Source organism: Phyllobates terribilis, unplaced genomic scaffold, assembly GCF_046119375.1.
Source record: "Phyllobates terribilis strain yellow unplaced genomic scaffold, ASM4611937v1 Scaffold_10__3_contigs__length_209671492, whole genome shotgun sequence".
Classification (NCBI taxonomy): domain Eukaryota; kingdom Metazoa; phylum Chordata; class Amphibia; order Anura; family Dendrobatidae; genus Phyllobates; species Phyllobates terribilis.
This window is the reverse complement of record NW_027362770.1, coordinates 173447668-173471828: the sequence shown is the minus strand read 5'-3', so window position 1 is coordinate 173471828 and position 24161 is coordinate 173447668. Positions and strand designations below refer to the sequence as shown.

Below are 24161 nucleotides of genomic sequence, written 5' to 3'. Positions count from 1 at the left end.
GAAAGCTGCAATGACAGCTATAGTGGGAGTCATGTCACCCAGCTTTCCTAGTGTGCCGACACATAGCGAGGCAGATTTGCCATTCAGGATCCTGGGAAAGCAGCAATCGCGGTCATAGTGGGAGTCATGTCACCCAGCTTTCCTGGTGTCCTGAAAGGCCACAATACCGTCACATAGTGAGGCAGATTTGCCATTCAGGATCCTGGGAAAGCTGCAACGGCGGCCATAGTGGGAGTCATGTCACCCAGCTTTCCTAGTGTCCTGAAAGGCCACAGTACTGTGACATAGCAAGGCAAAATACTAGAAGAGTATTAGAGGTCAAATTGGTTGTCACCCAACTTTCTTAGTGTCCTGAAAGGCAAATCTACCTAGAAATGTCACGTTTCCTGACCCCAGAAACACTCCGGCTTTGCTTATGCTGCTGTTTTTGCAATTCAGGGTTGTAGAAAAGTAGTACAGGCGTCCTTACATGTTCGTACTCAGCTTTCCCTGCATCCTGAATGGCCGCTCAGCACAGAAATGCCAGGCGTAATCCCCCTCTTTCCTAGTAATTGAGGTGAATTCCACCCACCCAGGCCGCAAGGGCCCTCGGGGGGCATTTGGCCCCTGCTATTACCCCGGAATGACACTTTGAGGTGAGATGTAACAGGAAAATGAGACTGCCGCCGTCCGTAATGCGAAATGGCACAGAAAGTATCGCTGCGGAGCGCACACTCCCCAATTCTGTGCACCCCCTGCCCGCCGGACCCTACACATTCTATTGGGGTACCTCCATGGACCAATGACGACATTTAAAGGACGGAAGTGTCCCTTTAAGGTCGGTGGGCATCTATTATAGCCAGTACCCTACTAGATCCCATAGGTAAATAAATAATAAGCCAAGAACTCTGGGAAATCACGGGTCCTCCAGGGAGGTGCTGTGTGACGGTTACCACCGGGGGCGCTGTGACTCACTCATTCAGTAAGGGCATGGACGTTCTCCTCTTGCTCTTCTGTACCATGTTAGCTTGGTTCCGTAAGCAGATACGAATGAGGGAGGGGGCGAGGCGGCAGGGCTCTCCGTCCACCTGCATGGGGATGGCCTTGTACGTCAGCAGGGTCACCTCCCTACACTGGTGAAGCCTCTCTCCGTGCCCACCGACCTGCAGGGCAGCCTGGAAAAACAAGACTCGCTGGTATAACCTGGGTATCTCCTGTATATAATTATATATGGACAGCTGGTATAACCTGGGCATCTCCTGTATATAATTATATATGTACAGCTGGTATAACCTGGGTATCTCCTGCAAATAATTATATATGTACAGCTGGTATAACCTGGGCATCTCCTATATATAATTATATATGTACAGCTGGTATAACCTGGGTATCTCCTGTATATAATTATATATGGACAGCTGGTATAACCTGGGCATCTCCTGTATATAATTATATATGTACAGCTGGTATAACCTGGGCATCTCCTGTATATAATTATATATGTACAGCTGGTATAACCTGGGTATCTCCTGCATATAATTATATATGTACAGCTGGTATAACCTGGGCATCTCCTATATATAATTATATATGTACAGCTGGTATAACCTGGGAATCTCCTGTATATAATTATATATGTACAGCTGGTATAACCTGGGTATCCTGCATATAATTATATATGTACAGCTGGTATAACCCGGGCATCTCCTGTATATAATTATATATGTACAGCTGGTATAACCTGGGCATCTCCTGTATATAATTATATATGTACAGCTGGTATAACCCGGGCATCCTGCATATAATTATATATGTACAGCTGGTATAACCCGGGCATCTCCTGTATATAATTATATATGTACAGCTGGTATAACCTGTGCATCTCCTGTATATAATTATATATGTACAGCTGGTATAACCTGGGCATCTCCTGTATATAATTATATATGTACAGCTGGTATAACCTGGGCATCTCCTGTATATAATTATATATGTACAGCTGGTATAACCTGGGTATCTCCTGTATATAATTATATATGTACAGCTGGTATAACCTGGGTATCTCCTGTATATAATTATATATGTACAGCTGGTATAACCTGGGCATCTCCTGTACATAATTATATATGTACAGCTGGTATAACCTGGGTATCTCCTGTATATAATTATATATGTACAGCTGGTATAACCTGGGCATCTCCTGTATATAATTATATATGTACAGCTGGTATAACCTGGGTATCTCCTGTATATAATTATATATGCACAGCTGGTATAACCTGGGCATCTCCTGTATATAATTATATATGTACAGCTGGTATAACCTGGGTATCTCCTGTGTATATTTATATATGTACAGCAGGTATAACCTGGGCATCTCCTGTATATAATTATATATGTACAGCTAGTATAACCTGGGCATCTCCTGTATATAATTATATATGTACAGCTGGTATAACCTGGGTATCTCCTGTGTATATTTATATATGTACAGCTGGTATAACCTGGACATCTCCTGTATATAATTATATATGTACAGCTGGTATAACCTGGGCATCTCCGGTATATAATTATATATGTACAGCTGGTATAACCTGGGCATCTCCTGTATATAATTATATATGTACAGCCGGTATAACCTGGACATCTCCTGTATATAATTATATATGTACAGCTGGTATAACCTGGGTATCTCCTGTATATAATTATATATGTACAGCCGGTATAACCTGGGCATCTCCTGTATATAATTATATAGGTACAGCTGGTATAACCTGGGTATCTCCTGTATACAATTATATATGTATAGCTGGTATAACCTGGGTATCTCCTGTATATAATTATATATGTACAGCTGGTATAACCTGGACATCTCCTGTATATAATTATATAGGTACAGCTGGTATAACCTGGGTATCTCCTGTATACAATTATATATGTACAGCTGGTATAACCTGGGTATCTCCTGCATATAATTATATATGTACAGCTGGTATAACCTGAGCATCTCATATATATATATAGTTATATACAGTGGGTACAGAAAGTATTCAGACCCCTTTAAATTTTTCACTCTTTGTTTCATTGCAGCCATTTGGTAAATTCTGAAAAGTTCATCTTTTTCTCATTAAAGTACACTCTGCACCCCATCTGGACTGAAAAAAAAACAGAAATGTAGAAATTTTTGAAAATTTATTAAAAAAGAAAAACTGAAATATCACATGGTCATAAGTATTCAGACCCTTTGCTCAAACACTCATATTTAAGTCACATGCTGTCCATTTCCTTGTGATCCTCCTTGAAATGGTTCTACTCCTTCATTGGAGTCCAGCTGTGTTTAATTAGACTGATAGGACTTGATTTGGAAAGGCACACACCTCACAGCTCACAGTGCATGTCAGACCAAATGAGAATCATGAGCTCAAAGGAACTGCCCAAGGAGCTCAGAGACAGAATTGTGGCAAGGTACAGATCTGGCCAAGGTTACAAAAGAACTTCTGCATTACTCAAGGTTCCTAAGAGCACAGTGGCCTCCATAATCCTTAAATGAAAGAAGTTTGGGACCAACAGAAGTCTTCCTAGACCTGGCCATCCAGCTAAACTGAGCAATCGTGGGAGAAGAGGCTTGGTGAGAGAGGTAAAGAAGAACCCCAAGATCACTGTGGCTGAGCTCCAGAGATGCAGTAGGGAGATGGGAGAAAGTTCCACAAAGTCAACTATCACTGCAACCCTCCACCAGTCGGGCCTTTATGGCAGAGTGGCCCGACGGAAGCCTCTCCTCAGTGCAAGACATATGAAAGCCTGCATAGAGTTTGCTTAAAAACACATGAAGGATTCCCAGACTATGAGAAATAAGATTCTTTGGTCTGATGAGACGAAGATAGAACTTTTTGGTGATAATTCTAAGCGGTATGTGTGGAGAAAACCAGGCACTGCTCATCACCTGCCCAATACAATCCCAACAGTGAAACATGGTGGTGGCAGCATCATGCTATGGGGGTGTTTTTCAGCTGCAGGGACAGGACGACTGGTTGCAATTGAAGGAAACATGAATGCGGCCAAGTCCAAATCCAGGTGGGAAAAACTTGTGGCATCATTCCCAAGAAGACTCATGGCTGTACTAGCTCAAAAGGGGGCTTCTACTCAATACTCAGTTTTTCTTTTTTAATAAATTTGCAAAAATTTCTACATTTCTGTTTTTTTCAGTCTAGATGGAGTGCAGAGTGTACATTAATGAGAAAAAAATGAACTTTTTAGAATTTACCAAATGGCTGCAATGAAACAAAGAGTGAAAAATTTAAAGGGGTCTGAATACTTTCCGTACCCACAGTATGTACAGCTGGTATAACCTGGGTATCTTCTGTATATAATTATATATGTACAGCTGGTATAACCTGGGCATCTCCTGTATATAATTATATATGTACAGCTGGTATAACCTGGGCATCTCCTGTATATAATTATATATGTACAGCTGGTATAACCTGGGCATCTCCTGTATATAATTATATATGTAAGCTGGTATAACCTGGGCATCTCCTGTATATAATTATATATGTACAGCTGGTATAACCTGGGTATCTTCTGTATATAATTATATATGTACAGCTGGTATAACCTGGGCATCTTTTGTAGATAATTATATATGCACAGGTGGTATAACCTGGGTATCTTTTGTAGATAATTATATATGCACAGGTGGTATAACCTGGGCATCTCCTGCATATAATTATATATGGACAGCTGGTATAACCTGGGCATCTCCTGTATATAATTATATATGTACAGCTGGTATAACCTGGGTATCTCCTGTATATAATTATATATGTACAGCTGGTATAACCTGGGCATCTCCTGTATATAATTATATATGTAAGCTGGTATAACCTGGGCATCTCCTGTATATAATTATATATGTACAGCTGGTATAACCTGGGTATCTTCTGTATATAATTATATATGTACAGCTGGTATAACCTGGGCATCTTTTGTAGATAATTATATATGCACAGGTGGTATAACCTGGGTATCTTTTGTAGATAATTATATATGCACAGGTGGTATAACCTGGGCATCTCCTGCATATAATTATATATGGACAGCTGGTATAACCTGGGCATCTCCTGTATATAATTATATATGTACAGCTGGTATAACCTGGGTATCTCCTGTATATAATTATATATGTACAGCTGGTATAACCTGGGCATCTCCTGCATATAATTATATATGTACAGCTGGTATAACCTGGGCATCTCCTGTATGCAATTATATATGTAGAGCTGGTATAACCTGGGCATCTCCTGTATATAATTATATATGTACAGCTGGTATAACTTGGGTATCTCCTGTATATAATTATATATGCACAGGTGGTATAACCTGGGCATCTCCTGTATGTAATTATATATGTACAGCTGGTGTAACCTGGGCATCTCCTGTATATAATTATATATGTACAGCTGGTATAACCTGGGTATCTCCTGTATATAATTATATATGTACAGCTGGTATAACCTGGGCATCTCCTGTATATAATTATATATGTACAGCTGGTATAACCTGGGTATCTTTTGTAGATAATTATATATGCACAGGTGGTATAATCTGGGTATCTTTTGTAGATAATTATATATGCACAGGTGGTATAACCTGGGCATCTCCTGTATGCAATTATATATGTAGAGCTGGTATAACCTGGGCATCTCCTGTATATAATTATATATGTACAGCTGGTATAACCTGGGTATCTCCTGTATATAATTATATATGTACAGCTGGTATAACTTGGGTATCTCCTGTATATAATTATATATGCACAAGTGGTATAACCTGGGCATCTCCTGTATGTAATTATATATGTACAGCTGGTGTAACCTGGGCATCTCCTGTATATAATTATATATGTACAGCTGGTATAACCTGGGTATCTCCTGTATAGAATTATATATGTACAGCTGGTATAACCTGGGTATCTCCTGTATATAATTATATATGTACAGCTGGTATGACCTGGGTATCTCCTGTATATAATTATATATGTACAGCTGGTATGACCTGGGTATCTCCTGTATATAATTATATATGTACAGCTGGTATAGCTTGGACATCTCCTGTATATAATTATATATGTACAGCTGGTATAACCTGGGGATCTCCTGTATATAATTATATATGTACAGCTGGTATAACCTGGGTATCTCCTGTATATAATTATATATGTACAGATGATATAACCTGGGCATCTCCTGTATATAATTATATAAGTACAGCTGGTATAACCTGGGCATCTCCTGTATATAATTCTATATGTACAGCTGGTATAACCCGGGTATCTCCTGTATATAATTATACATGCACAGCTTGTATAACCTGTATATACTGATATGGAGCATGCTAGTTTAACCTGGGCATATCAGATATTAGGTGACTTACCAGAGACGCCATAGTGAAGCCAATGACCTCGATATAACCATCGTCGTGCCGCTGAGGTTCAAAGTCTCTGTGGTCACCAGGGTTTCCCCAGGGCATTGTGCCAGCACAGTACCTGGCAGCCAGAGAGTGAGGAGACGCGGTCAGTGACAGTACAGACTGTGAATAGCATCAGATCTAGCACAGACTCTACAGCGGCCATCACTACACCACTGATTACCTGGGGATATTCAAGAAGACAATACACTGAAACTTCAGCTCTTGGATCTTGGGGGTGAGGTCAGTCCCATCGCACTGTAACATCAGATGAATAGATCATATTAGACTATATTAGATCTGGCAGCCAATCACAGGGAGAGAAAGCTGCTCCTGCTGTGATGTTAGTATGGCAGGAAGTAGCTAGCTTCTTGTCCTGCTTTAGTAAGAAACAGAGAAGCGATGGCAGGATCTGACTACACATGGTTTGTTTGTAGTCTGTTACCATGGTGATAGACAGACAGGGTTTGTTAGTAGTCTGTTACCATAGTGATAGAGACATTGTTTGTAGTCTGTTACCATAGTTATAGAAACAGAAGGCAGTATCTGACTACACAGGGTTTGTTTCAAGTCTGTAACCATGGTGACAGAAACAGAAGGCAGTATCTGACTACACATGGTTTGTTTGTAGTCTGTTACCATGGTGATAGAAACAGAAGGCAGTATCTGACTACACAGTGTTTGTTTGTAGTCTGTTACCATGGCGATAGAAACAGAAGGCAGTATCTGACTACACAGGGTTTGCTTTTAGTCTGCTACCGTGGTGATAGAAACAGAAGGCAGTATCTGACTACACAGTGTTTGTTTGTAGTCTGTTACCATGGTGATAGAAACAGAAAGCAGTATCTGACTACACATGGTTTGTTTGTAGTCTGTTACCATGGTGATAGAAACAGAAGGCAGTATTTGACTACACATGGTGATGGAAGGAAAAGACAATTAACAGTTTTGCACTGAGTTAACCAAAATGATGATCCTTGCTCCAGAAAAGACTGACAATGATTTTCCTAAAGCGTCTTCTTTGGCGTCTCTTGAGACATTTTTGTGCCTGAAGAAGGGACCGGTCACTTCTTTTAGTCGCTTCACGGCTTTCGAAGCCTGAAGGGGTTAAAAGAAGTTACAAAAGACGGGAGATACGCACAAGTTGGGTTTCGCTTGAAAATATGTTGTGTGCACATACCATAATACAGGATTAATAGGGATTGGCGGATAATTCCCGGCGCATTTACCCACTATGCCGACAACAGAATCAGCTCTGAGTACCGCAATAGTTTTCATTACACTCCGTCTGCACGACACTTGCACTGCTGATCAGCATATTTTCCACTGCAGATTCAATATTTTTTTTACTATGCTCTTTTGGAAAAGTGATTATCTTCTGTTTGGTTCTAGATTGTTTTTTTTTTGTTTTTTTTATGTTTTCTACGTCTAAACACCAGGCCCCGTGCTGCCCAATGGAGCAGAGAAAATTAGAACATAAAGAGTAAATTGGCATATGTTCTTTCCACAGAAGACACCCAATTTTCTTAAGCAATAATTCGAGAGGATATAAAATTTCATTATGCGCGAGGAATTAAAGCGGAACAGACACTAAAAAGAAAGAAAAGTATTAAAAAGCATTAAACGCGCAGGCAGCAGATTTTCCTATGGATATTTTGCATAATATTAATACTTGTCCGTTTAAAAAAAAAACAACTGATTATTAAAATCGGATTACTATGTCAGTAACAAGTGTGGTTTGTGCCCTGACAATCCTCATCAATCAGGAGAAATATGGAGATGCATTGGTTGCAAGGGACAGGCTGCCTGACAATTCCATATAATGAAGAAGCTAACTAGCAAGCTTGTAATTCCCCCTTGTCATTATTAATCAGATTTTTCTAAGTACTAACTCTAGTTCTGAGTCCTCAGAGACTCGTAGATCCGTCCATGCTGGGAGATCAAGAGTTAACTCTTATCAGTGTTTGCTTCCTCCTGTTTTGCCTGGGCGGGGCTGCAAGCTATTTAAGCTCCTAAAAGCCTGCTGTCTATTGCCAGTTATAATTTGACTAGCTTCTGTAAACATCTTGTTATCCTACAGTGGGGAAAAAAAGTATTTAGTCAGCCACCAATTGTGCAAGTTCTCCCACTTACAAAGATGAGAGAGGCCTGTAATTGTCATCATAGGTAGACCTCAACTATGAGAGACAAAATGAGGAAACAAATCCTGAAAATCACATCGTCTGACTTGGAAAGAATTTTTTTTCAAATTTTGGTGGAAAATAAATATTTGGTCAATTACAAACAAGCAAGATTTCTGGCTCTCCCAGACCTGTAACTTCTTCTTTAAGAGGCTCCTCTGTCCTCCACTAATTACCTGTAGTACTGGCACCTGTCTGAACTTGTTATCAGTATAAAAGACACCTGTCCGCAACCTCAAACAGTCACACTCCAAACTCCACTATGGTGAAGACCAAAGAGCTGTCGAAGGACACCAGAAACAAAATTGTAGCCCTGCAACAGGCTGGAAAGACTGAATCTGCAATAGGCAAGCTGCTTGGTGTGAAGAAATCAACTGTTGGAGCAATAATTGGAAAATGACAAGATCACTGATAATCTCCCTCGATCTGGGGCTCCACACAAGATCTCACACCGTGGGGTCAAAATGATCTCAAGAACAGTGAGCAAAAATCCCAGAACCACACGCAGGGACCTAGTGAATGACCTGCAGAGAGCTGGGACCAAGGTTACACAGGCTACCATCAGTAACACACTTCACCGGCAGGGACTCAGATCCTGCAGTGCCAGACTTGTCCTCCTGTTTAAGCCATTACATGTCCGGGCCCTTCTGAAGTTTGCTAGAGAGCATTTGGATGATCCAGAAGAGTATTGGGAGAATGTCATATGGTCACATGAAACCAAAGTAGAACTGTTTGGTAGAAACACAACTCGTCGAGTTTGGAAGAGAAAAAATGCTGAGTTGCATCCAAAGAACACCATACCTACTGTGAAGCATGGGGGTGGCAACATCATGCTTTGGGGCTGTTTCTCTGCCAAGGGACCAGGACGACTGATCCGTGTACATGAAAGAATGAATGGGGCCATGTATCGTGAGATTTTGAGTGCAAACCTCCTTCCATCAGCAAGGGCATTGAAGATGAAAACTGGGTGGGTCTTTCAGCATGACAATGATCCCAAGCACACCGCCAGGGCAATGAAGGAGTGGCTTCATAAGAAGCATTTCAAGGTCCTGGAGTGGCCTAGCCAGTCTCCACATCTAAACCCTATAGAAAACCTTTGGAGGGAGCTGAAAGTCCGTGTTGCCCAGTGAATGCCCCAAAACATCACAGGAGATCTGCATGGAGGAATGGGCCAACATACCAGCAACAGTGTGTGTCAACCTTGTGAAGACTTACAGAAAACGTTTGACCTCTGTCATTGCCAACAAAGGATATATAACTAAGTATTGAGATGAACTTTTGTAATTGACCAAATACTTATTTTCCACCAAAATTTAAAAAAAATTTCTTTCCCAATCAGACAATGTGATTTTCAGGATTTGTTTTCTCATTTTGTCTCTCATAGTTGAGGTCGACCTATGATGTCAATTACAGGCCGACCTCATCTTTTTAAGTGGGAGAACTTGCACAATTGGTGGCTGAATAAATACTTTTTTTTCCCACTGTAACTAACTAATTCTAGATCCGTCCATGCTGGGAGATCAAGAGTTAACTCTTCTCAGTGATTGCTTCCTCCAGCTTGGCCTGTGCTGCAAGCTATTTAAGCTCCTAAAAGCCTGCTGTCTAGTGCCAGTTATAATTTGACTAGTTCCTGTAAACATCTTGCCATCCTGCTTTGCTTCTCTTTTGACAGTCCAGATTTTGATCTCGGCTGGTTTTTTTCACTATTCTACTGCTTTATGAATTTGTCCCTGCGCTGACCTCCTGGTATTGACATGGCTGCTGGACTTTCCTTCTTGCCAACTCCCACCACCGGATCCCTGCATAGTGACTAAAGGTGAAGGCCAGGGAATCCCTGAGATTTGGAGAACGGAGTAGCTAGCGCCAAGCCTGTTCATGGTAGCCATCTTTAGAGTGCCCCTCTTACAATGCTTACTCCAAGCATTTAAGCAAAACAACAAGCCATCCCACATCTCATCCAGCCTTAGTAATCAGATTTTCTCTAAGTATCCATTTAGGAAAAGAATAGTGCTGCTACATGGTAAATTAACAGTAACTGGGTCTCCCATCCATGCTTACATTCAGCACACCAACACACATCTCAGTTAGCTTTTTTAATCAGATTTTTCTAAGTAAGCATTTCAGACTGTTTTATTAATCAGATTTTACATGGCATCTATTTAGTTTAGGACCTTCATATAGAATTGTGCTGCTACACGGGAAATAAAACTTAACTGCTTCCTCCATCCGCGTACACAGGGATTTCATGTAGCATTTAACACCAAGTCATTATTCATATCAGCCTGTAGTATTAATCAGATTTTTCTGACAAGCATGTAACTTTTTCGCTAAATTGCAAATAAAACACAAGTGTGTCCACTATCCACCTATATCCAAGCCATCCACATGGAGGCAGAACAGCATGGCAATGTATTTCTCAATCAGCTTTATTAATCAGATCTAGATGGAGAAACTCACAAGGATGGAAACATGTTCCTAACTAGTAGTGTTGAGCCACCCCCGTAGTGTTCGAGTTCGGTTCGGTTCGTCGAACACCCGTGTGTTCGCCGAACTGTTTGTCGAACACCTTCGAACACCGTTAAAACCAATGGCAGGCAAACAAAAACACATAGAAACACATAGAAAACACCTTCAAAGGTGTCCAAAAGCTGACAAACTGCTCAGAAGACATAACTAACACATGGAAAAGTGACAAGTACATATAGTCATGCGAAAATAAAAGAGGTGGAGGAGTAAAAGGAGGGGGAGACACAGATATAGGCATGTCATGCCCTTCTAAAATCCAAAAAGTGAGAAGCCGAGACGGCCAGTCCGCTCCTGCCCGTGCCACCTCCGTGTCGCCGGGTTTGTGCCAGAGCCGCGGTGAACCCTGACGGCCAGCCCCCCTCTCCCAATACTGGTGCCTGTCCGCTGGTGGGTCGAGAGAGCCCCCCTGTGGTGGAGGCAGCTCTAAGCTTTTTAATTTAAATTGTCCCTCTAATTTGAATGAATACACTTTAAATCCATTTACAAGGATCTATTGGAGGGCAAGTCTCATGCCAGCAGCCGCGTAATTCCAGCTCCAGTAGCGTCCACTAAAGCTGCTGCAGTTAAAAAGCTTTTATAAGGATCGAGCTCGGCTGTCCACCGCAAGGCATCCTAGTGCCAGTCCCAGCCCCTATGCCTTGGGGTGCCTCCTGATGCTCTTCACTAAGTATCCCGTGGTCCCGAAGCATTTCCTTTGAAAAAATTAAGTGTCCAAACTACAGGTGGTGTAGCTTGCTTAACAGCCGGGATAATCCGCTGACTAGCAGACACTGCTACTAGGCACAAAGTATTTCCTGGGCTAGATGCAGTTAAAAATTTGTAAGTAGATACTCTCGTTGGATGCTGAGAAAGCATTCCATAGAGTCTCCTGGCACGCCATATATGATTCTCTTAAAAAGCTTGGGGTAGGGGTCTAGGGGACCCTTTTATAGCCAAAATCACGGCCCTGTATCACAATACGTCACCTAGGCTGAAGATAAATGGAACTGTAGCACCGAGGGCTCGGTTGCTACAGACGTATTGCACCTCACCCAGATGTGCGATATCTCACTCTCAGATAAGGATGGAGTGTGGATCAGGACCCGACACCTGCATGCATTACACCACATTGCCGTGGGGCAGGGCGACCAATATGCCCCTGAGATGGGCACGACAGTCCCTGTCCCTGGCTGGAGTGGGGGGAGGGAACACTGAGGAAGGGGAACCCTGCAGTGCAGGAGCAGGGAGGAAGCAGTTCCTGGGTGCATTGAGAAGGGAGTATAAAAGGTGGGCACCATCTTAGTTCAGTGCAGAGAAGTCTGAGCAGAAGTGGCAGGGAGCAGGGGCTCTGCATGAGCTCTGCTCCGGAGGCGGGCCTAGTAACAGAGGCCCAGGCCTGCAAGAGGGAGAAGGAAGGAAGAGGAGCGGAGAAGGCTCCAGGAACGAGGAATGAAGGGATCCCAGGGGTGCGGACGGGCGAGTCGCCACCGCACGCCCGAATCCACCTGCGTGGAGGGGTCAGGCCAAAGGGGGAGACCGGTCCCCGAACTAGTGGAGGCAGGAAACGACCCTCAGCTAGAAACCGGAGGCTCTGACATTTTATGTGGCGCAGCCCCTCGCTACACCCGCTAGGAAGGCACCACATAGGGTCAGGGAAACTGGCGCCAAGTTTACCAAGAGGAGGCCCGAGGCAGCCGGACAGAAGTGTTGGTAAGAAAGGCCAGACAAAGGACACACAAAGGCGGTCCTGTGAAGCGCTCCAAAGTTATCTGGGAGTTGTCTGAGCCCCTCACCTGGTGAGCACAGTACGACGTGGGCAGCCGTTACCTGCAGACGTGGTCTGGATAATAAGAACTGTGAGTAAAGGCCCTGGACTGCATCACTGACTCCGTGTCGTTACTGCTGCTGCCCTGTACCATCACCCCCATCCTCCGCATACACTGCCCTGAGGCTATACTCCTCCCGTGGGGAGTTATGCTACCCTCTGCTGCACCCACAACACCAGCCTTAGCGGTCTGCCCTGTAGCGGCGGTTCACTCTGACCGCAATCCACGGGTGGCGTAGTCGGACATTTAAACATCAAAACCACATAAATAGTTCCGCCACTGGTTTGACCGCCCTGAGCCACGGAACCGGATCGCCGCCACGAAGACTACAACCACCAGCATCCACCAAAAAGGGTCCGGCTCCGGGTGTCTCAAGGCCCAGGGGGCGCGTCAGAACATTTTCATCACCTTTCACAATCACCAATGGGACAAGGCAGGGATGTCCTCTGTCCCCTCTCTTATACATCCTAGTGACGGAGCACCTGCTCTCATCAATTCGCCATAACCCCAATATTAGGTGGATTGAGGTGGGAGGCACCGAGTACAAGTGCTCTCTATTTGCTGATGATGTCCTAGTATATATCACTCAATCACATATATCCATCCCTGCTGTTATGGCTGAAATAGATCACTTTGTTACATGGTAAAATTTTAAAATCAATGCAGCGAAGTCTGAGGCCCTCGATGTCTCCCTCCCTAAATCCATATAGGATTCCATCCAGTCCAACTTTCCCTTTGCCTGGCCCTCACAGGGTATCAAATACTTAGGAATTCCTATTCATAGAGACCTCTCCCATCTATGTTATCTTAATTTTGGGCCCTTTATTGAACAATTCCATACAGACCACGGTTGGCAAGTTAGAACTGTAAGATTCACTACGTGAACCACTGGTGTTTTGTGGAAAAGCACATGTACACTGCGTTCCAAATTATTATGCAAAAAGTGTTTAGGAGTGATAAGGGAAGAATTTGTTTGTTTGTCAGTTAAACTCATTGATGGTGATGTGTGTCAGGGCTCTTTATATCACTGTAAGCAATTGCAGACACCTGTGCTAATTAGTTTGGCAGGTGTGTCCAATGAAAGGCAAGACTACTTAAGAAGGCTCTCTCACATTATTAAGCAGCCTACATTTTCTGCCAAAATGGGAAAGAAAAAGGATGTGTCGGCTGCTGAGAAGCAACAAATTGTGGAGTGTTTAGGTCAAGGCATGACTACAATCAACATTGTGCGATGATCAGGATGAAGTGTCTTGGCAATCAAGAAGTATGTAGCTGATTCACAGTACACACGTGTGCGTGCTGATAAGGGCAAATTGAGGACTCTTTCCTACAGGCAATTACGTCAGGTTGAAAGAGCAGCGGCAAAAAAGCCTTGTCATAGCAGCAGACAAGTTTTTGAAGCTGCTTGTGCCTCCAACGTCCCCCGAACAACAAGATGCAGGGTCCTTCAGAGGTTTGCAGCTGTGCATATGCCATCCTGTCGACCTCCTCTATCCACTTCACACAAGCAGAAACGGCTCCAGTGGGCCAAACATTACATGAAGACTGATTTCAAAACTGTTTTGTTCACGGATGAGTGCCGTGCAGCGCTCGATGGTCCAGATGAATGGAGTGGAGGATGGCTGGTTGATGGACACCCCACGCAAACACGACTACAGCGCCAACAAGGAGGAGGTGGAGTAATGTTTTGGGCTGGAATCATGGGGAGAGAGATTGACGGCCCCTTTAGGATCCCTGAAGGCGCTAAAGATGAACTCCATAATGTATGTGGATTTTCTCAAACAGCACTTCCTGCCATGGTTCAAGAAGAAGAACCGTGTATTTCACAGCAAGATCATTTTTCTGCATGATAATGCACCATCTCATGCTGCACATAAAACATCTGCATCTCTGGCTGATATGGGCATAAAAGGGGACAAACTTATGGTGTGACCCCCATGCTCCCCTGACCTCTACCCCATTCAGAACCTTTGGAGCATCATTAAAAGGAGTGTCTATGATGGCGGGAGGCAGTTCACATCTAAGCAACAGCTCTGGGAGGGTATTCTGTCCTCATGCAAAACAATTGAAGCAGAAACCATCCAAAACCTGACAAATTCAATGGACGAGAGAGTTCAGAAGCTCCTTTCGAACAAGGGGTCCTATGTGAAAATGTAACATCACCTAAAATAAAGTTTTGAGTTGAAAACTGTTTGATTTCAGTTTCTAACAACCTGCTAATGCTTATAATTTCAAAAATGACCATTTTTTTGGTCTTTATTAAAATGAAAAGGTTGATCGAAAAGTTTGGGGGATCTAAGAGTGTGGCAACCCAGTAGTCATGATTACTTCGAATTCTGACAATATGAGGGTCATGCTGCAGGTAGTGCAGCAAGAAGGCACTTATGTGTCTTGCGCATCTCGGAGCCCCAAAATTATTTTCCGGGCTAGATGCAGCTAAAAATTATTTTTAATTTTAAATCTGGTGAAGCTTATTATAGATGGCCTAATAGGATCAGTGCTGCACACTGCTACAAAGCCCAAATTATTTTCCAGTCAAGATACAGATAAACATGATTAGTAATTTGAAAGCTTAAAACGGTTGGTAGGGTGATTTTAACCAATCATCAAGCTTTTACTCTCCCCAGGATGACACAGGGGTAGAAAAGTCGTTTCGGATCCATGATTTGTTCATCTTTATGAACGTGAGTCTGTCTACATTATCAGTGGAGAGCCGCGTGCGCTTTATCTGTCAGCACACCACCAGCAGCGCTGAACACACGTTCAGACAGAACGCTGGCTGCGGGGCATGACAAGATCTCCAAGGCGTAAGTGGCTAGCTCCGGCCATTTATCCAGATTGGAAGCCCAAAAAGAGCAAGGGTCCAGTGACACAGTCGTGGCTTCAATGTTTACTTGGAGATACTCCTGTACCATCGTCTCTAGGCGTTGACTATGTGTCAGACTTCTTGTCTCCTGTGGCCTTGCAAAGGATGGGCTAAAAAAGTGGTGAAATGATTCCGCAAAATTGATGTTACCAGCAGATACTGTGGTTCTGTTACGGTTTGAGTGCTGAACACTTGACGGTCCCACGGTTGGCAAGTTGGAACTGTGAGATTCACTACGTGCACCACTGGTATTTTGTGGAAAAGCACATGTAAGATTCTGCAACAGTCTCTGCTGATACTCCTGCATGCGTGCATCCCTTTCTATGGCAGGAATAATTTCTGCAAATTTACTTTTGTACCGGGGATCTAACAGTGTGGCAACCCAGTAGTCAGGATTATTTCTAATTCTCACAATTCGAGGGTCATGTTGCAGGTAGTGCAGCAAGAAGGCACTCATGTGTGTTGCGCATCCAGGAGCACCAAGTCCCTGTTGTGTTGGTGGCGAGGTAGCAATCATGCTTCCTTCCTCTGTCCTCTCCCCCCAACCTCGCACAACAGAAATGTGATCAAGGTCTCCCTCATCTGATGAGTCTTCCATCAGTTCGTCCTCCACTTCTTCCTGGGCTCCTGCACCTTCCTCACTAGTTTGGCTGCTACCATGCGCCCTGGTAAAACCATCTCCCCCACCCTCACATGCCTGCCGCCTTGGTGCTGCCGACCGTCTGGACCTTGCAGATGTTAGCCCTTCCGCATACAACTCCTCCTCCTCTACTTCCTCCACCTCCTCTTGTGCCACCACCTGACTCCGAATTCTGTTTAACATGTGCTCCAGCATGTAAATCACCGGAATAGTCATGCTGATAATGGCATCGTCAGCACTAAACATCTTCGTCGCCATTTCAAAACTGTGCAGAAGGGTGCATAGGTCCCTGATCTGAGACCACTCCTCCAGCGTGATTTGCCCCACCTCTGAATCTCGTTGGCCCAGGCTATACGTCAGAACGTATTGCACCAGGGCTTGTCGGTGCTGCCACAGTCGCTGCAACATGTGCAGAGTTGAATTCCACCGGGTAGGCACATCGCATTTTAGCCGGTGAAGTGGCAGGCCCAACGACTTCTGTAGAGATGTAAGTCGCTGAGCTGCGGGATGCGAACGGCGGAAGTGAGCACACAGCGACCGTGCCCTCTGCAGAAGGCCATCTAGTCTGGGATAGTGGGCTAAAAATTGCTGGACAACCAGGTTCAACACGTGAGCCATACAAGGCACGTGTGTGACATTGCCCCGGCGAAGGGCCGCACCCAGGTTTGCAGCATTGTCGCACACGGCCTTCCCTGGTTTCAGGTCCAGTGGAGACAACCATTCATGAAATTGGTTCTCCAGAGCTGACCACAACTCCTCAGCTGTGTGACTCACATTTCCCAGACATTTCAATGTAAAAACCGCCTGATGACGTTGAGCCCTACTGCCAGCATAGTAAGGAGGTGTGCAGGATCCCTTCTGCGCAGTTAGAAAGCTTGTGGCATGACCAGACAGGCTTTGGGTGCAGGTGGAAGACCGAGAGGAGGTTGAGGAGGCAGAAGCAGTGGAGGAAAAATGACATAAAGAGGATTGACGCACAACTCGTGGGGACGGCAAAACTTGGACAGCAGCCCCTTGTCCTGCTGTCACCATAGTTACCCAGTGCCCAGTCAGCGACATGTAACGCCCCTGTCCATGCCTACTCGTCCAAGTGTCTGTGGTGAAATGCACCCTGTCACACACAGAGTTTCTCAAAGAAGCGGTGATGTTGTGTGCGACATGCTGGTGGAGCGCAGGCACACCTTTCTTTGAGAAGTAGTGCCGACTGGGCATCTGGTACTGGGGCACTGCGACGGACATAAGGTCTCGAAAATCCTCTGTGTCCACCAGGCGGAAAGGCAGCATTTCTGTAGCCAAGAGCTTGCAGATGGTGAAATTCAACCTCTTAGCTTTCTCATGGCTAGGAGGAAATGGTCTTTTACTTGTCCACATCTGAGGGACCGAGGGCTGGCTATTGTGCTTAGACGGGGTTGATAAGGGTGTCCCCGGCAAACTGCCGGTCTGTGAGGAAGATGCAGGCGGACATGTTAGGTTGCCTTGATCCAAAGGTGGTGCTATCGATGTCGGACAGCGCTCAAGACCAGCTGGTGTTACCACCTCCAAAGAAAATGATGACCTGCCAATCACGCTGGCTGTTGCGGGTAAAGAGGTGGCAGGTCTGCGCCCCAAAACAGGTGTGACTGCTGTCCCCCCAGTCACAGAGGATGAAGAGGCCGCGGATGCACAAGATATGGCAGACGGTGGTTGGCCCGGCCGGCTAGACCGCATTGTAGCACACTGAGCTTCCCACTGCAACTTATGCTTCATGTCCATGTGCCGGTTCATGCATGAAGTACTCAAACTATGTATTTTTTGGCCTCTACTTAGCTTTTGCTGACAAATGTTACAGATAACACGAGTTGGGTCATCTTTATCGATCTGAAAAAATGCCCAGGCTATGCAAGGCTTAGCACCCATGCGACCTGAAGAGCCACCACGACTTGTGGTGAGAGGCAGAGTTGTGTTTGAGGATGCAGTTGTTGACGTGCTTCCAGTACTACGTCTCTGTCCAGGAAGGCGCAACCTGACCTCGTCGTCACTAGCATCTTCCTCCACCTCCTCTGCTGACCTCATCTCTTGGCTGACTGTGGGTTGACAGTAAGTGGGATCTCCGACCTCATCATCATCACCCTGTGCGTTATCACACCCGTCGTCCTCAGAGCCAACCTGTTCCTGCCCTGACAAAAAACTAAAGTTGTCGCTCCAATCAGGTATTTGAGTCTTATCATCGTCTTCCTCATTGTCTCCACCAACAGGAGTTACAGTTTGGGAATGAGGGTCTACATTATGGTCAGAACCTTCTGCGTCTGGTCCTGGATCCGACTCATAAAGATTCTGGGCATCAGTGCAGATCATTTCCTCGTCTGGATTCACAGAAGCTCTGGAGTCGACCTCTGATTCCCAGGCTATAGTATGAGTAAACAGCTCTGCAGACTCAACCATCTGTTCTACCTCATACTCAGACGGGCAGCTGGAGATTTGGGAGCTGTGAGGAAGCAAGTGCGATTTGGGTGACACCTTTGAGGACTGGAGTATTTGTGATGTTGAAGTTGATGTGGAGGAGAGCCACTTAAAGGAGCACTTGATATCCGTTGAAGCACCTGCTGTTTTTGTGCCTCATCTGGAATTTGTAGCGATTGGCGTGGCCGTAAGAAAGGGATCTTATCACATTGTCCGCTAAAAGAAGTAGACATTTTAGTTTGGCTGGAAGATGGTCTTTCTTCTGCAGATGTTACTGTTGCTTTAACACCTACCCCACGGACACAACCTTTTTTCCCCTTCCCAACACGCCTATTCTCCTTTCCACCAGCAGCAGGCCTTTTTCCACTCATTTTGGTGGTTAACTAATTCACAACTCTGGAGTTGTTTGCACAAAAAAACAATGGATGGGAACCGAGCAGAGCTGAGTGGCCAAACTGTGGTATTAGGCCAAAACTATTGGCTGGGTTAGATGCAGAAAAAAATTATTTTTAATTTGCAACTTGATGGAGGTCAGTATAGATGGACTAATAGACCAAGTCCCACACACCGCTAGAAGCCCAAATATTTTTTCAGAGCTAGATGTAGAAAATTTTTTATTCAATTTGCAACCTGATGGAGGTCAGTATAGATGGACTAATAGACCAAGTCCCACACACTGCTAGAAGCCCAAATATTTTTTCAGAGCTAAATGAAGAAAAAAATTATTTTTAATTTGCAACCTGATGGAGGTCAGTATAGATGGACTAATAGACCAAGTCCCACACACAGCTAGAAGCCCAAATATTTTTTCAGAGCTAGATGCAGAAAAAAATTATATTCAGTTTGCAACCTGATGGAGGTCAGTATAGATGGACTAATAGAATGATGCTATGCCCAAAAGATTTTACTTCACTAGGTGCAGTAAAAAAATTGGTATTCTATACACAGGTGGTATATCTTGCAACACAGATAGGCTACTCCACTGACTAACACACTCTGCAATAGGCCAAAAAGGATTAGCTTTGCTAGATTCAGCCAAATGCTGTGAAAAAAACTTGCACAGCACTGGCACAGACCTGCCTGGCAAAAACTGATAGGAACTGATGTAACCTAGTCCTGAAAAGGACTGAAATTACAATTAGTCTTTACTCCCACAATCTATCTATTTAAGAGCACAGACCTCCCTGATAAAAGTCGTAGGAAATGCTGTAACCTAGTCCTTAAAAGGACTGCAATCACAACTATTCCCTACTCCCAAGCTATCTGTATATTTGTGCGAAAATTGGCTTGAAATTAACAAGGTATAGCGCACACAGCAACAGCGGTGCCGTCTAACACGCAGCTGCAGCAGTGAGAAAATGGTGGCGACGGGGAAAATGGCTTGGTCTTATAGGGCAAGGACATGTGACATACACTGCCAATGAGACATGCCCTTGCTTGTGTGAAAAAAAGCACTTCGCTCCGTGTGTGCGCTGCTGATAGGCTGACAGATTGCACCTCCCCACTGCAAATGCGGGAAAGAGAAAAAAAAATGGAGATCTTCATTGTTCCTGCAGAGATCCATCCCCTGCCCCTCCCCCCGCCCAGCTGTACACTCAAACTGCGGATTAACATTAATTTTCATCATTACTGAGAAAAAATCCAGTTATGATTTTGGTGCACGAACAGTTATCGAACATAACCTCGAACAGCCGAATTTTTCTCAAATTGTTCGTGTTCGCCGACCGGCTCGAACACCGCCCAAAACAGCTCGAATTTGAGATTGGCGAACAGTTCGAGTAGAACAACGCTCATCTCTAGTAACTAGAACAAAAACATAACCGGGCCCCACCTTCCATGTACATCCAAGACAGGTTTACATCTAGCAGTGAATATCAGACATGCTTTATTAATCAGATTTTTCTAAGTGTACAGTTAGATGGAGAACATCACGTGAATGGAATTGGGCAATTGTGATAATTGTAATAAAAACATAACTAGGACCACTATCCACGTGAACATGTCAGCAGGACAACATCTCATTCCATTTCTCAGCCTGTGTTATTAATCAGATTTCTATAGGAAACCTCACAAGGATTGATTTACCGTACATTGCTACACTGTAAATAATACATAATTAGGTCCACCTTCCATGTAAATCGTGAGTCGTGCCGTGCATTATCTATAAAGCCACTACACATCTTAGCTGATTTATTAATCAGATTTTTCTAATTTTCCACTTAGGTTGAGTCATTTAGGTGCTGCTCCAAAAAATATCTAGGCCCACCATCCACATCTATCCAAGCCATACATACAGTAAGTCAGTAAAACACTGTGCCACTCCATATCTCAGCCAGCTTTATTAATTAGATTTTTCTAATTATCCATTTAGGCTAAGAACCACATATATCAAAGCCAAACATACGGAGAAGCTCATGGATGGATGGACCTGTTGCATCTATGGCCACCCCGGCCCATCTATGTGAACATTTAGAATATCATTAGAATAATACCCCATACCATTTCTCATCCTGCTTTATTAATCAGATTTTTCTAATTATCTATGCTCAAAATATCAAGCCCCACCATCCACATACAGTACAGACCAAAAGTTTGGACACACCTTCTCATTTAAAGATTTTTCTGTATTTTCCTGACTATGAAAATTGTACATTCACACTGAAGGCATCAAAACTATGAATTAACACATGTGGAATTATATACTTAACAAAAAAGTGTGAAACAACTGAAAATATGTCTTATATTCTAGGTTCTTCAAAGTAGCCACCTTTTGCTTTGATGACTGCTTTGCACACTCTTGGCATTCTCTTGATGAGTTCAAAAGGTAGTCACCGGAAATGGTCTTCACTTCACAGGTGTGCCCTGTCTGGTTTAATAAGTTTGATTTCTTGCCTTATAAATGGGGTTGGGACCATCAGTTGTGTTGTGCAGAAGTCAGGTGGATACACAGCTGATAGTCCTACTGAACAGACTGTTAGAATTTGTATTATGGCAAGAAAAAAGCAGCTAAGTAAAGAAAAATGAGTGGCCATCATTACTTTAAGAAATGAAGGTCAGTCAGTCCAAAAAATTGGGCAAACTTTGAAAGTGTCCCCAAGTGCAGTTGCAAAAACCATCAAGCGCTACAAAGAAACTGGCTCACATGAGGACCGCCCCAGGAAAGGAAGACCAAGAGTCACCTCTGCTTCTGAGGATAAGTTTATCCGAGTCACCAGCCTCAGAAATCGCAGGTTAACAGCAGCTCAGATTAGAGACCAGGTCAATGCCACACAGAGTTCTAGCAGCAGACACATCTCTACAACAACTGTTAAGAGGAGACTTTGTGCAGCAGGCCTTCATGGTAAAATAGCTGCTAGGAAACCACTGCTAAGGACAGGCAACAAGCAGAAGAGACTTGGGCTAAAGAACACAAGGAATGGACATTAGACCAGTGGAAATCTGTGCTTTGCTCTGATGAGTCCAAATTTGAGATCTTTGGTTCCAACCACCGTGTCTTTGTGCGACGCAGAAAAGGTGAACGGATGGACTCTACATGCCTGGTTCCCACCGTGAAGCATGGAGGAGGAGGTGGGATGGTGTGGGGGTGCTTTGCTGGTGACACTGTTGGGGATTTATTCAAAATTGAAGGCATACTGAACCAGCATGGCTACCACAGCATCTTGCAGCGGCATGCTATTCCATCCGGTTTGCGTTTAGTTGGATCATCATTTATTTTTCAACAGGACAATGACCCCAAACACACCTCCAGGCTGTGTAAGGGCTATTTGACCAAGAAGGAGAGTGATGGGGTGCTACGCCAGATGACCTGGCCTCCACAGTCACCAGACCTGAACCCAATCGAGATGGTTTGGGGTGAGCTGGACCGCAGAGTGAAGGCAAAAGGGCCAACAAGTGCTAAGCATCTCTGGGAACTCCTTCAAGATTGTTGGAAGACCATTTCTGGTGACTACCTCTTGAAGCTCATCAAGAGAATGCCAAGAGTGTACAGAGCAGTCATCAAAGCAAAAGGTGGCTACTTTGAAGAACCTAGAATATAAGACATATTTTCAGGTGTTTCACACTTTTTTGTTAAGTATATAATTCCACATGTGTTAATTCATAGTTTTGATGCCTTCAGTGTGAATGTACAATTTTCATAGTCATGAAAATACAGAAAAATCTTTAAATGAGGTGTGTCCAAACTTTTGGTCTGTACTGTATATCCAAGACATACATATGGAGAACCTCATGGATAGATGGACCTGTGCTCCTCCATCTATGCACACCCCGGCCCATCTGTGTGCACATCTAGCCTATCATTAGAATAATACCTCATACCATTTCTCATCCTGCTTTATTAATCAGATTTTTCTAAATATCTATAGCCAAAATATCTAGGCCCACCATCCACATATACATATGGAGAGCCTCATGGATGGATGGACCTGTGCTCCTCCATCTATGGCCACCCCGGCCCCTCCATGTACTTATCATTAGAACAATACGCCATAGCATTTTTCAGCCTGCTTTATTAATTAGATTTTTATCTATACAGCTGAAAAAAACTTCACATAGAATAATTTTTTTTTTTTTTTTTATCATGATAGTTATTAAAATAATCGACATCTCAGCACTCACCACAACTTTTACGTGTTTGGACAAATCTCTAGAGCTCCTCTGTAAAAAGTCGGAGAAGGCAGCCTGAGGAGAGAGACGTTACTTCAAGAAATTTGCCGACAACAAACCGATAAAACATAAAGTTTAGTCTAACAGTTTGATTAGCGGTTAAGGCGGCTGCTCTGCCCTCCATGCTTTTGACTGCAGCACTACTTCAATGTAGTAGCAGCACCCATGCCGATTTTTATTACAGAATGTGAGTAGGAGACGTCCCTGACGGGACACTTACCCCTGCATAGAACATCTTGTTGCGAAAACGACTGTTGAATTTTTCTGGATTTGCTTCTGCAAGGAAGACAAGGAATACTTTACATTTACTACAGCAATGTAGGTCTGAGTGCACGGGAATTCCTCTATGTTATTCTGCTACACCAGGTCCTTCTCTTGTTACATTTACGGTACTCTGCTGCCCCCTGCTGTCTCGTTGTTGCTATTACATGACGTGGACAATCTTTACAGTAGAATACAGGAAAAATATATATCTTTGTACCGTGTTAGCCAGTAGATAGAAAAATATTACAATTTTAGAGTCCTCAGTGGTTGATACCTTTTAATGGCTGACTGAAAAGACGGTAACGAATAGAAGCTTTTGATACTACTGA

The 24161-nt window shown here is 43.8% G+C and overlaps 1 protein-coding gene across 1 annotated transcript in view; it reads right to left on the bottom strand.

Moving 5' to 3' along the window:
- DGKI (diacylglycerol kinase iota) overlaps window positions 1-23888 on the bottom strand; it is a 108696-nt gene extending 84808 nt beyond the window's left edge. Inside the window, exons 1-5 of the mRNA XM_073650182.1 lie at window positions 23789-23888; window positions 23521-23583; window positions 6632-6705; window positions 6415-6526; window positions 955-1154 (exon numbers count right to left, since the gene is read on the bottom strand). Coding sequence (XP_073506283.1) covers window positions 955-1154; window positions 6415-6526; window positions 6632-6705; window positions 23521-23583; window positions 23789-23803 — 464 coding nt within the window. The 5' untranslated portion in view covers window positions 23804-23888. The remainder of the gene's footprint in view (window positions 1-954; window positions 1155-6414; window positions 6527-6631; window positions 6706-23520; window positions 23584-23788) is intronic.
- Window positions 23889-24161: the final 273 nt, after the last annotated feature.